Source organism: Fulmarus glacialis, unplaced genomic scaffold, assembly GCF_000690835.1.
Source record: "Fulmarus glacialis isolate BGI_N327 unplaced genomic scaffold, ASM69083v1 scaffold43729, whole genome shotgun sequence".
NCBI classification, from domain to species: domain Eukaryota; kingdom Metazoa; phylum Chordata; class Aves; order Procellariiformes; family Procellariidae; genus Fulmarus; species Fulmarus glacialis.
Window position 1 is genome coordinate 9,540 of NW_009233455.1, and position 14,494 is coordinate 24,033.

The 14,494-nt window shown below is 43.2% G+C and overlaps 1 protein-coding gene across 2 annotated transcripts; it reads left to right on the plus strand.

Moving 5' to 3' along the window:
* Positions 1 to 594: 594 nt before the first annotated feature.
* On the plus strand, positions 595 to 10,464 carry LOC104072081 (alpha-1-antiproteinase 2-like). 2 transcript variants are annotated; one of them, XM_009585320.1, is made up of 6 exons: positions 595 to 624; positions 1,438 to 1,537; positions 5,552 to 6,217; positions 7,215 to 7,485; positions 9,249 to 9,396; positions 10,030 to 10,464. In XM_009585320.1, the coding sequence occupies exons 3-6, from the start codon at positions 5,569 to 5,571 to the stop codon at positions 10,222 to 10,224; spliced, it is 1,263 nt and encodes a 420-aa protein (XP_009583615.1). In that variant the 5' UTR covers positions 595 to 624; positions 1,438 to 1,537; positions 5,552 to 5,568; the 3' UTR covers positions 10,225 to 10,464. The 2 variants fall into 2 exon arrangements, with proteins under 2 accessions (XP_009583615.1, XP_009583616.1); XM_009585321.1 differs by lacking the exons at positions 595 to 624; positions 1,438 to 1,537 and having other exon boundaries at positions 5,569 to 6,221; positions 7,219 to 7,485.
* The last annotated feature ends 4,030 nt before the right edge of the window (positions 10,465 to 14,494 follow it).

Consider the following 14,494-nt stretch of genomic DNA (forward strand, 5'->3'; position numbering starts at 1 on the left):
AAACATCAGTACTACTGCTTTAATTTTAAGTTTACTAGTGATGTCCCCAGAAATTGGCCCTTATTAATGGCAATGTAGATAATTAAGAAATAGTGGATCATTTAAAAGAAATATGCCAAATAAAAGCTATTAAAAGTCTGGTGTAGAGGAAGCAAAATATCTCTGTGCAAAATACTAAGATAAGATCTGGCTGCAGCATGCATCCAGATGTCTTTTCCTTAGGCTCTTGTCTAGTATTATGTGTGTGTTTAATTTTACTCATTTCAGTACTTCTACTGTATGAATTCATGCAGTTTACAGAAGTTAATGATGCATGTGAAGTATTTGCTAGAGCAAGGGGCTGGATTCCCAGCAGAAGGATCTGCAGAAATGCAGAAGGACTCTTACAACTGTTGTAAGCAAAGGCAGGGTTCGACCATGCATATACAGCAAAAATCAGGTGCCTCCCCCAAAAAATTGTCTTCACTGTTTACTCTGCACCATTCCTAAAGTAATAACACTTGTCTGCCCTGGTTAATGTTTTCTAGAGGACGCTTTGCTTTCATAATGCTATTTAACAGTATAAATAAGAGAGGGAGCTGCAGGGTAGTCCTAGTGAAGACAGCAGGATCCTTGGAAGCTGCTGTAAGTAGTGATTTTTTTGTTTCCTATAGAGACTTGAAAAGTGTATCCTCTTGTTGCATGCAATTGATTTTAAGTCTTTCCCAGGGTTGTACCTTATATTGAAATCTGTCTTAGCAATTGTTCCAGTGATAGAGAGTCTTTTATTGCATCAGCTGGATATAAAGGGCACAGGCATCACAGTTTAGGCATGGAGTTGCCTGTACCTTGTCTGGTGGCTGGCAGGAGTAAGAATCTAAAAGCCAGAGTGGGGTGTCTAGTTGCCTTGCAGGGAAGCAAGGTGATCTCTGGAGCCAGCAAATTCTAAGCACCTAAAAGTGGGTCTTTCCCAGATTTACCTCCTGCTAGAGGAAATAGGCTCTGCTCCATTAAAAGCCTGAGGATGGGTGCTTAGAGTTTTTTTTTAATGTATTGGTGATGCTTTTTAAGTAATTCTGCTGATTTTTATGTTCAAGGTCTACAAGAAGTATCTTTGCTTAGGGAATGGGATATCTAAGGTCTGCTTCCCTTTTAGATGAGACATCTTACTATTGCTCTAATCATCAGATTACAGGATCATTGAGAGGGAAGGAGAGAAAATGGTGTTCTCCACACGCTCAGGGGAGCTAAGATCACAGTGAGGCCAACATGTTCGTGGTGCCAGAGACCGGGCAGTGGTCAGGTGCACACTGGAAAGTAGAAACAGGGAATGTGGTCTGATGTGTTCTTGGGACTGCTGCTGCTTTGCAGAGAGAAGAAAATCTCCTGTGTCCCACCACACTGTCCTAACGACTGCACTGGTTCTTTTTTATCTTCTTTTTTATCCTCTGGCCTCAGTGATGCTTCATCCCTGAGTATGTGCAGTAACTCAGGTGCAACAGCAAATACTGATGGTGGTCTGGTAGAAGAGTGAGAGCTCATGTTCACTTGTTTCCAGGTAAAAGGAGGCCTAGAAGTGGGTGATGCCACTCTTGGAGGGTGCACTTCCCAGGTGAGCTCTCCAATGCTAAGTTGTCTTACAGAAGATGGATGACACTGGGAACAGCTCTGTGAACAGTCACATACATTTCTAAAGGACTGCGTAAACTTGGCTTCCATGTTTCTGCTGCAAAAGGAATTACTTTTAATGAAAAACCCACAGTGGTTGGATTCTCTGCAGAATCCAATGCCCTTGCCTTGTGCTTGCAATCTGCTCAGGGGCCTCAGGCACAGAGGCATCAAAACTCTAAATCACAAGAGAAGTAAATGTCTAGCTGATCAGTCTGGAAAAGCCCCTGAGCATGTCCAGGCACATACAATGAGGTACGCAGAGAGCTTTCAGGCCAGCCAGGAAAGCACATGTGAGTTTGTGGTGCTCCTGTGAGTAGGCGGTCCTGGACAGTAGGCTTTTGAGGTCATTTCTCATACACAGATGTGACTAGTCAAGTCTTTCTTTTGTGACTTTCTTGTGTGCTTGGGTGATTTTTTTTTGATATGGCCCTGAGTAGCTGAGATTAGTTCAGCAGATACCACTGGTGGTGGTGGGGCCATGTCTTGATGTGCCTAGTGCCCTCACAGTGTGGCTTTCAGGAAATGGATTTCTCAGATTTCCTCATTTAGAAGCAATCAGGAGGGAAGCAGCACCATCTGGTGAGCAAACAGCTTTTCTATTTCATGCCTGCGTATGTTTTTGAGGACTGCAAATTTTCATGTTGTCTAAAATGAGATTATCGGTGAGGACCCTTATGGGAGTAGCATGGGATGAATATACATCTCCTGGACTATTACATGAGACTCTAAAGGCAGAAAATTGTCTTCAGAATTGACTCTCCAAATCACAGAGATAAAAATCAGCCCTAAAGTGGACAAATTAGCTATATCCACAAAGAAGCAAGTTCTGTCAGTCAGGATACTCAGGCCAGCTCACTTCCAGTTCTTCTGGAGGTATTATTCTAGTGTAACTTCAGCTAATTCCAGTTTTCACCATTTTCTTTCTAGGACATACTGTCCAAAATAAGTACTGCCATTCTGGGTCGCATGGTAGGGAAGATTGTGTGATAGGGAAGAGGTAATATATTCAACAAGTGTTATCACCAAATCTATTACAGATAAATTGCTTAAAGGAACACTGTCCTGCAGGTGTTGGCATGCTCTTGTGCTATTGTCTGATTTGATTGAAAGCTCTTCATAAAAGCAACCTTTTCTGGAATACCACAAATATATTGTCATTGCGTAACATAATCAAAGAGAAGAAAAGAGGCAGAGAGGTAAACAGGTTTCCTTCCAGGCTATTCAACAAGTCAGCGTAGGTTTGGAATTAAAATTGAAGAGCTTTTCACTTCTACTCCCATGTTTATGGACAAACTGTTTTTCTGGAGATTATATGAGTAAAGGTCTTAAGATAGGAAGCTTCCTGCAAAATGAGCCCCTTTGGATAAGGGGCTAATTCCCTAAGGGCTTTTTAGCACAGGTTCTCAGGTCTTTGCTTTTTAATAAATTGTTGCCAGGTATGCTTGGTAGGAAAATCCCTCAATCATTAAGACCATATGAGAATCTGCCTCTTCTACTTTATGCTGAAAGGGTCTCTGTTGTCAGTTTATCACTGGCTGATCACTTGCTAACCTAGAAGCCACAATAATATCAAATGGAATAGTAAATATCAAGTATGAAGTAACAATTCCCAATCATATTCTAAAGGCTTACAGGATGCAAATTCTATTATAAAAGTATCTTAACATTCCAAAGAAGGGCCTAATACAATAGGCCACTTGTATCTTCAAGGCTTAAACAACAGACGACCTCTACAAACTGCAGCTTCTGTGTCTTTTATAATCCTAAGATTTTAAAATCAACCATTATCAAGATTTTTGTGAGGGCTGACTCATGAGTCTTGACTGTTTGTGATTGGCCAGTGCTGAGTAACAGGAGGATGATTCAGATTCAGACTGTATTTAATTGTCTGTGAATTCAGAGCTGTAATAAAATGAAATTAATTCCGTGAAAGTACATAAATTAACCACAAAATGCTAACATGTCATAACTCCATAGGGCAAAAATATCAGGATAGGAAAAATAACTTCAGAATACTGTAACCAATATTTTACAGAACTTTTACAGCAACACCATGCTATATTCATTAGCCATAATTTTGAGGCCAGGTCAGTTAAATTCCATGTCTACTTTGCATTCCAAATAAAAAGAAATTGGCAGTTCAATGTGTGTATAGAAAAGTCCATCTATCTGCTGTGTTTTGTAATAAATATTAAATGTGATGAGATAGGGAACAGGTGGTGACTTATGTTTAAAATGAAACGTTTCATTCTTTGGTATTCATGTTATTCTTAATAAATTATGACTGCAGCTGAGTAAATAGTTCACAGTGAATAATTTATCCAGAGGCAGCTTCTGAATCGGCCTGCTGGTTATGTGGAAATAGATCAGGCTTAGCTCTGATGCTTTTGTTTGGGAGTTGATTTCTTTTCAAAGTCTGACTAATACATTGGCTCACTGATAGCTGGTTTTAAATATTCAGAACTGGAGCTCTTATGTTGAGTTACAAGTAGCTAGATATATTGAGAAGTATCATTTCAATGTCAAAATCAGAGGAGGAGACCAAACTATAATTTAAAAGTACTGTGCATAGTAATTGAAAATGTAGTTACCAAGAACCCTTATGGTTCTTCCATTTGTCAATAACACAGTAGGTGTTATTGCAAACAGGCCTGCTTTTTAGAAATACTTATATCAAACACGTAAATGTTTGAATATTTTATTAAAGGTCAAGAATATTTTGTCATTCTTATGCAGGTCTAACTGTAACTGGATATTCAACTACTAATACAAATTGCTCCCTCTGATGTTATGGAGAAAGCAGGACCGTGAGCATAGCACTTTCTGACGACAGTTTCTCAAGTTGAATCACGCCAGAACAGAAAGGTGCAATTGGCTTAATATGCCTCTCCTTGCACAAGTTTTAGCAAATCTGGCTCATTATCTCCCCAAATCCTTTGCAACTCTCTCATCATTTCTTTGCCCTAGATTTCTCCTCAGAAATGAGGCCCACTGGGACATTCACATCTGCATTTCCAAGGTCCCTTTGTAAGAGCTTATACAGTGCAGAGTGTCAGCTCTGCAAAGGAATGTAGATACCACAGCCAAGCATAACAGGTTAAGATAAATGTATTGCCCTTTGACCAGCAGAGCATCTGATAAAAATAAGGCCTTGTTTTTGTTAATGACATTGACTCCTTCTGCTGTGCTGAAAATGAACCCACTCCAATGGTTTTGTTTGTCTGTTAAGAGACAACACATTATTTCAGGTTCTTATTTAAAGCGTTACATCATTTTCATTCAGAAGGAAAAAGCACCTACTCCTTAGAGACATAGGGCTTTATATTCGGTATGCTACTGAAAAACAGCCGCCACCATTTGTCGTCTCTTGAAATAGGGTGCTTTATCAATCTGACCAAAAGTTTATTTAAAGATCTCCTTCATGCCTGTTTGCTCAAATTCTGCTTGTATATAGCTATTGATTGCTGCCCACTTGCATGAATTTCCTTTCTTCCTTTACTCACAAAACATCCAGACTTCTCCTGTGATGCACTTTCCAGGAATTATCTTAGACCATTAGTGTCAAAAGCACAGTAGTATCGCAGCCCTCCAGTGATTAGCCATAGTATGTTTTCTGATAGGATATGCTCCATTCTCTGGCCTGCTGAGGGTGCTGTGTATTCAGCTAATCCTTGCTGAATTTTGTCTTTGCAGGTATTTAGGGTGAGGGTGGCAGAAAAAGTTGGTGGCAACTTGCCAGGAGGCCTGGGAAAATAAAAAAACATCTGGCAAGAGTTGGAGAACATGGAAACTGAGGACAAAAGAAAGGCATAAGATTTCTTATTCAGTGGGAATGTCTGAAAAACTATTTCTACTTAATTAATTTACTTACCTTAGTAACAGCTTCTCCTTTTTTCCATAGGATTTTAATACAAGAAGATGAAGACCACGTTCTACATAAGTTTGCTACTGGCTGGGCTTCATGCTGTTGCCCACGGTCAGCTCCCACCCAAATACCGCAATGGACATGATCCAAATGAACCTAAACACCACATGCATCACAGAGGTGAAGCGATCGCTTGCCTCAAACTAGTGCCAAACAATGCTGACTTTGCATTTCAATTTTTTAAAGAGGTTACACTGGAGGCACCTAATAAGAACATTTTCTTCTCTCCTGTAAGCATCTCCACTGCATTTGCGATGCTGGCCCTAGGGGCTAGATCAACCACTCAGACTCAGATCCTGGAAGGACTCACCTTCAACCTTACAGAGATTCAGGAGAAAGAGATACATGAAGGCTTCCACAACCTTATCCACATGCTGAGCCATCCCGAGAGCGGGGTCCAGCTCAACATGGGGAATGCCATCTTTCTAACAGAGAAGCTGAAACCTCTAAAAAAGTTTTTAGACTATGCCAAAACTCTATATCAGCTGGAGGCTTTTACCACTGACTTTAACAATCCCTCGGAGGCTGAGAAGCAGATCAATGATTATATAGAGAGGAAAACATATGGGAAAATTACTAATTTGGTCAAGGACATGGATCCACAGACTGTAATGCTTCTGGCTAGCTTTGTTTTCTTTAAAGGTAAGTCCTCTAGGATTCGTATTCATATTATTCATTCTTATCAACTGATCTAATGTCAGCTACCTCATGTGGAAATTGCCCTGGGGGAAAATTTCAAATGCTCTTTGCTGGGCCAGAAGAGCTCTAATGGCACACTGGAGGTGCTGGAGAGGTGGCAGGACCCCGCTTGGCACGGGGAGGCAGCCAGGGCCACACAAGTTTGGTTCTCTCTGTGGCAGCTACGGGAGCTCTGCTCCAAGCCGCAGCCTCCCATGCAGCCTGAGCTCACTTTCAGGGGTTTACTCCTAACTCCAATTGCCCCATGTTCTTCTAATTTTCAGTGAAGGCGCTGAGAAGCATGCATGACCTAATCCTTTTAATGCTTCTCTTTAAAAGTATGCATGATTCAGTGGCCTAATTTACTACATACTCTGTTTTTTTCCCTGTCAGAGTCCTTTATGTGTACACAGTAACATATTTATATATGGAAGAAGCTAGTGATGAACAGGGGAGGACATTTTAAGGAATAAAGTGGAAACATGGTGAATTTCTATTGTGGGTTAGATGATGTGCTCTTAAGCCTGAAACAACAGCACTCAGATATGAGATCCTACATTAATTTTATCTACAAATTGAGGCTTATGATTCAAGTCAATAGAAATGAAATGCATACAGTATATGAGTACATAGATGATGTCAGGTAAGCCCCTAAATGACAACTTAACAGAAAGGCCACTTAGATCACCTGAACAGAAAAATAATGGTAGGTACAAAGAAAACGCCTAATTAGTTCATTACTGGCATCTGAAAAATAAAGTTAAATTGGAATCTGATGCACTCTTTTGACCACGTAAAAGATTGTTGTCTTACTGTGATACACATTTTAAAATGTTATGTTTGAAAATTCTGAATTTAACAAATGGAGGAATGGGTGAATATTATTACTGGTTATATAAAATTCAATTTATGATGGGATGGGACATGGGATGTTCAGTTGCATTCTCCTTCTCTGTATCAGGCAGCTGGGAAAAACCTTTTAAACCAGAGCATACCGAAGAAAGGGAGTTCTTTGTGGATGCTGAAACTACTGTGAAAGTCTCTATGATGCACCAGATGGGCAGATTTGACTTCTATTTTGATGAGGAGCTGTCATGCACTGTGGTACGGCTTCATTATAATGGGAGTGCTACTGCATTTCTAGTTCTGCCAGCAAAAGGGAAAATGAAGCAGTTAGAGCAAACTCTGGTCAAGGAAACCGTCCAGGAATGGTCAGACCATCTCTTCCAGAGGTAATCTTCTGCCAGTCAGCTGCAGCAGCACCCAGATTTATAGTCTCTTTTCTTTTTTGGGAATGCAAACACTATGAACTTGCTGATTCTGGGAACTCAGTAGGTTATTTTTGGCTTGCGTGCCCTAGCTGTAAAAATCTTGCAGCTTGTTGGTATTTAACTATTCTCTTGTTGATGCCTGAGTGACTTGCTGCTCCCCTCAGCAGAGCAGAAACCATCCTGATGGGCTCCTGGGAGTTCCAAATAGCAAGACTAAATTGGCGTTTCTAAAACAGTCCATTGACTCTGTGGGAAGGTGGCAATTCTAAGGCAAATCTGCTATACTGAGGTTTCAGCTAATGTGTTTTACCTCTCATATGTCACTGACACACCGTGACTCAGACATATGTCTAAACGTTAAATAAACCGTAACTTAAACAGTTTGTAGTAATGCATACATACATAATATGTCCTACACAAATATCTTCCTTACAAGAACCATTGCAGCACACAGTGGTTGTTAGAACAGGCTAGTGATTAATTGTGGGTGTCCTGATTTTCTGGCATTTTGTTTTTGAAACTATAAAAATGTAATGAGGTCCTGTTAGCTCCTACCATTGACTCTAACATCAGCTAACACGTTTTACAACCTTGTTTGTCTGGGAGGGAAGAGATCTTAGCACCAGTAGATGAGTAATATCAAGTTAATATGTGCCTAATTTACCAAGCTCTGCCCTGATTCACAACTAATAAGGCTGTGCAGTTCGCACCCATGATTCTTGGTGCATCATTATAGAAATGCCAGCACAGTTAATAAAAACATAATGGGTAGCAAATTGGATATGAGCTAATAGCATAATACCTCAAATATGAAAAGTAAAAATGTATAAGCCTCAGCTGCAAAATCAGGAAAATCCTTATCTAAATGAATTCCTGGTGCAAGTTCCTTCAAGATCAACATAGGAATAAGTTCTTCATGGCAATTTCAGTTCTACTATTATGTTGATGCCAGTGCTAATACACTTGGTCCCATCACGTTCTAGTGCACTGGGCAGTATCACATAAGGCTACAGCAGTGGGGTTTGGATTCCGCCCATTTTGCTGTTCAACCCAAGATATCTCTGGGCAAGACAGCAAAAGACTTGAGCTACCTAAAGGGTAACTACTGCAGTAGGTGACTTGGAGACTCCGAGGATCCCTAGACAGTGCATGAAGGGAAATCCAACAGAATAGCTGCCTACAGATAGCTCACAGTCAAAGGCAAACTGGATTGTGGCCAGCCCACGGGAGGAAGACGATTAGAGGATAGGGTGTCCAAAGGTGCAGGCAGCCGGGCACAGACCATCCCTGGAGCCATGCCAAATGCCACAGCTATGCCAAAAACACTGCTTTGCTTTGAAGTGCTGGGGTTTGCTACGCTTCTCCCCCAGCAGACTCTCTCTCTGCCCCACTTCAGGTTTCTACCTGAGCGACATGGGCTGTCACGTCCGCACCTCATCTTCTCTGTCTGTAAAAAGGGGCTCTCGTTACTGTCCTCCTTTGCAGAGTGCTCACAGATTTGCTAAAGAAAAACACCAGATAGATATTACTATTATTATTATGAATGATAGTGCCTGTATCATCATGAGAAGCACCAGCAATTGAATTAGTGCTCATTGTACACTCAGGGCTGGTCCAGCTCCCTGGAGCTTGACACTCATGGGAATTACACAGCTTTCTCAGCATCATTTACCTCAGTGAAAGATCCTTCTCACCACCTTCTGTGTTTCTCTTCTACCTAACAGCCTAATGAGCCTCTACTTCCCCAAATTTTCTATTTCTGGAAGCTATGAAATAACGAACATCCTTAGCAAGATGGGAATTGTGGATGTATTCACCGACCAGGCAGATCTCTCTGGCATCACTGGCGCCCCGGACCTGAAGGTTTCTAAAGTAAGTCTGTGGCTGTCAGCCCTTTCCTTTCTTTCACAAACACGCAGGAAAACCACTCTGTGGTAGCATCCGGAAACACCAGCTAAACACAGCTCCCAGCTTCCCAGCCTGCCTGCAGCTGGGTTCACCCTGGCCTCAGCCTGCAAGCTTACAAGAGGAGTTTGGCCATCAGTGACAGCGGAGATCAATTAGTTTGCTGGACATCTGTTTTTTCTAAGACTGGTATCAGCTGAGATCTCTTGGGGGGTATCTGGAACATGAAACGAACATCAACCCCTGGCTCCTCAAGGGGAGCTGCTAATGCTCCCGGACACACCACAGCCTGTCCTCCCACTCCGGAGACTCAGTTTCGGAGGTGCAGACAAGTTCTTACAACTGGAGCCTCTGCCCTTCATTCAATTGTTGGGACAGAGGGAAAATAGTCTGGGACTTTTGCTTTTGAGGAGATTTCTGTAGCTCTGTCCTGGTCCTCATTTAAAGCATCCATGATTACAACAACACAGCTCACATCTCTGCTGCCCCTACTTACTTCTCAGTGGATCTTCCAAAGCAGGGCTGCTTTAAAAGGGTCTGATTCATCTCTCAGGTGGCTGTTGTCTGCCCAAAATGATTGTCTGTTTTCTTTCTTCCTAGGTTGTTCATAAGGCTGCTCTGGATATTGATGAGACAGGTACTGAGGCGGCAGCAGCAACTGCTGCTGAAATAATGACAATGTCTCTTCCTCCAACCATTGAATTCAACCGTCCCTTCCTCATGTTGATTTTTGATAGAGATACAAACAGTACGCTCTTCATAGGAAAAATAGTTAACCCGACTATCACTAGCTGAAGTGACATATGAATTCTGCTTGCTATTATTGATTAAAGAAGACATGAAACTGCATGACATGATTTATTTCCATTTGTACCAGCTTAGTATATGGTTTCTTTTTAGCAAGAGTCTTCATTCTATGCCATTATCAAAAACTATTGGTATTGACCATGACACTTGCTTAAGAGGAAGCAAGAAAAATGTTTTAAATTCAGCTAGCAAAGAATGCCTTTTTTATTTGACTGAAAGCCAAGGAAAGACCTAAGATTTGCCAGCAGAGAGAGACATTTGTATTACAATGGAAGACTCCTGCGTAACGGGTGGTTGTCAGCCAGAATAGCAGATAAAATGATTAACGCTCTTGCAAACAAAGCGGAAGTGGTTGTAATTTACTGTAAGTAAGCAAACAAGAGATGGGAAGAGTTGGATCAACAATGCAGGGTCACGGGAGACTGAAGCTTCTAATGGAGACAGCACTGGGAATGTGAAAAGCTGTCTTCAATGGAGAAAGAAATATCCTTTCTCCACCAGAAACTTTCTATCATTTTTAGCATTAATCTAGCAGCAAATCTTCCTGAGTTTCGTGCAGCTCAAAACAGAGCAGGAGGATCAAATCTGCTCTTGAACCTGAAGACTTTCAACCACGTATCGCCAATTCGACAGACTTAGATAGCCCGTGTGAGTAGCTGACTTCTCACACATGTATCCATCAGTGGTGAGAAGGAGGATGTAGCTGGATGGGCAGGTGAGGTATTTGGACGGCAATTACACGAGCATACTGTCAGCTGAGATTTGTGGAAAAAGTATAATGAGGGTCTAGAAAATTGTAGATATTTCAAGTGCTGTCCTTTTACAAAGGACAAAGTAGATAGGGAGCACCCAGTAAGCAGATTGCCTGACCCAGAGGGTGGTGGCAGGCACCCAGGTAGGACACAGGGCAGCTTGAGGGCTGGCTGGTAACCGCTTTCAACAGACGTGCAACAGGTACCAGAAGGAGCACAGTTGCCCCTTTCTTCCCTACAGTTGTGTTTTTTGGAAGGAGATGAAATGGTGTCACGGCATCAGGAATCACGCTGGGAGCAGTCAAATGGCTTGCGAAGCTAACGCAGCCTCAGCCAGATCTTGTGTGCCCTCTGTGAAATTAAAAGCAACTGTGAGTTTATCAGACTGGTGCAAAGCACTGCCTCCCCTTTCACAGTCAAAAGGAAAGCCCCCTTTCAGCTTTGTGTTCCTAAAAGCTCCTGTTAACTTTCATTTATGGTTCTTGATGGTGCTTTTTGACTAAATAGACACAGTCTCTGTATAGACAAGTATATGAACAACTCACAAGCATCGATGGCAGGACTCCCAGTGAGAGAGATGTATGTGCACTACACCATCTTCCTGGCTCCTTCCTGCACTCACCTCCATCTGTTTGGGTGGCTTTGCGGCACGACGTCCACACAGCTATAATTCATAAGGCACCCTATCTGACTGTGCAGGTTTCTTGTCTTCCTGAAATATGATTGCACAGTGCAGTGTCGATAGGGTCAGTCTTAGCCTTTATCACTCCTACTGTTAACTGCTGTTAAAGAACGGGCATTCAGTAAAGCAACAGTAAAACCTTTAGGGATAAGAGAGCTCAAAGAGGTGACATCCTTAGCTATGTATTGAAATCCCTAGAGTCGCATCCCAATTTGCACCAGTTGAAAAACTGACATAATTGATTTTAGTAGAATGATCCTCAGTTTACATCAAGAAATGTGGAAGAAATTGAGGTCCCAGATGCACCTGTGGCAGCTGCAAGACTAAATATTGCTCCCTGCCTTGTAAACCATTTTGGAGTAGATGGAGACATATACATAGAAATATAGCATAGTAGGAGGAAGGTTGTCCCCATGTGGTTCTGGTAGACATTTGAAGATCAAGAGAATCCCTCACATCAGGTACATCATTTTTTGCAGACTGTTAATCCATAGTTTGGGAAGGAGACTCCCTTCTTTCCTACCCTCAGTATCTTGGTGCTCTCACAGACAAGTGCCCCATTCAGAAGCAGGATATGGGAATTCTGTTTTTCTCCCATATTCCAGGAAAATGAGCCCACAGGGCCATAGGAGGGAGGTGCAGGGGCTAAAGTGCTGCCACACAGAACTGGCGCTCCGCAGCTTGTGCTTCCCCTCTCGCTGCATCTCCTATATGATCTCTCTGTGTTTGTAAAACATCTTGGGGAGGCTACAGGGACAGCAGACGAGGTGGTACCTGCACCACCGTGGTGGGAAGACAGAGCAGTGGTGAAGAGGGGTGTCTGCCATCCCCAGGGGATTTCCTGCCAATGCCAAGATTGGGAGCTGTCTGCCAGACTTGTTTCATCAGGCAATCGCTCCTGGTTGTATTGACACTGTGCTGTGATTTTCCACTGCAGGATTTGCCAGAGACAGTGTTGAAGAAGAGGCAGGCACCACACTTAGCACAAAAGAGCAGCAGACAGCTTGCTCCCTGCCTACGTCCGTGATGCGCTGCGCCATTTGTTATGCAGCCCGTTCTCATCTCTCCCCCCACATCCACCAAGTCCTACTCTCCCAATCCTGCTCTCGTCGCCACAAGCAACACCAAACAGATTTTCCCTATTATGCTCGCTCTTCGCGTTTCCTCTCCGCACCAGATCTTTTTCACAGCCTCCCACTCTCCATCCTGCAGACTAACGTTTTATCCCTCCCACCCACCAGCGCCGTTTGTTCGTGCGGGAGGTGGACGCTGCCGGCTCAGCTGTGGCACCTGCTCCACCAGCAGGTCCTGCTCTCCTCCTTCCCAAGAAATGCAGGGCAGGAGGCAGCAGGGCTCCTTGCCTCCCACAGACCACCTTGAGGGCACTCACAGCGGAACGGGGAAGGCTGGGCGGGAAGGCAGGGCTTCAGGCCCCTGAGCTATTCCCATTTGGTGCGATGGGCACTGTGTGGATATAAATGAGCCAGAGGCGCAGCTTGGGAGCAATTAACGACCCAGTTCATTAGCCATTGGCACAGCTGACACAGCTAATGAGCGTGGGGAAAGGACTCACAGCTGCACTTGTGGTGAACCCAGGTTTGGGCGACCTGATTGTCCCCTGACCAGGCGGAAAACCCTGTTTCATTGACTGCACCAGGGCCATGCCGTCGGCTGTAGTCCGACAGCCTCCAAGTGCTCCGAGTACCACGTCCCAAGAATGCAAAGCCTTCCTGGCTCACACACCATTTCTGGAAGGAGATGTTTAGGGTACGTTTTGTTCTTTTCCCACCGTCATCCAAGGCTATCCCTGGAGGAAGGGAACTGAAACTCCCCTCACTTCCCACCCCACGTCCTTCAGCTGCCCTACAAAAAGGAGTCCCCTACATTACACTTCAGGCAGGTGTAACCTGATAGCTCTTGTTCAGCATGAAGGCAGACATGGGTCAGCATAACCTTTAGCCTTGCAAATACAGCAGTGTTGTTGCCTGTAACACAGCTACCTGCTTTGTGTTAAACTAACAGCGCAGGCCTTGGGTCTCTGCACTTGCCAGGCTTTGCTTGGACTTGTCCTGGCCTGCCTGGGGTTTTGGTTAACTTTGTAAGAGCAATTATTCAGCAATCAGGTGCTATTACCTAATTTGTTTGAATTTTTCCTTAGCTTTATATGATTGTATGGTATACTGTTGACATATTGTTACAAATATAGATATTTCTATAACCAGGAAATATTAAGAACAAGTAGTTATTCTGCATAGAGTGAAGTGTCTATGGCCCTAGAATGAAAAATGAAGGAGTACAGGCATGGCGAGATGATAGCAGGGGATTTGGGATTACAGGTACAGGATGACACTGGAGGCCTCAGAGCTATAAACAGCTTACCAGTGCTCAGTTACTGGTCATCAAAGGATTGCAGCCTTGGGAGCTGGGTAAAACCAGTTTGGGGGATAACTAGGAGTACAGAGACTGAGTATCCAGTGTATGTAAAACACACACAGGTAGTAAACTCAGGTGTAATGTGGACCTGTGAACAAATGAAGGAGGAGCAAGGGGTAGAGCATGCGAGCAAATGTATCAAAATGACCCCAAGCAGACTCCAGAACACAGACATTGCACCCACCACCCTCGTACTCCTCCCAGCAAGGACGCAGGATGTGGCCGTCCTGCCCTCCACTTCCCTTAGAGCTGAAGCCATTGACCTGAGGAACCAGTGGGGCAGAGAAAGGGTGAGTAAAACACCAGAGAATGGGGAAGATACTAAAAAGTTTGTGTAAAATAATTTTAACTATTGTCCTGGATTTAGCTGGGATAGAGTTAATTTTCTTCC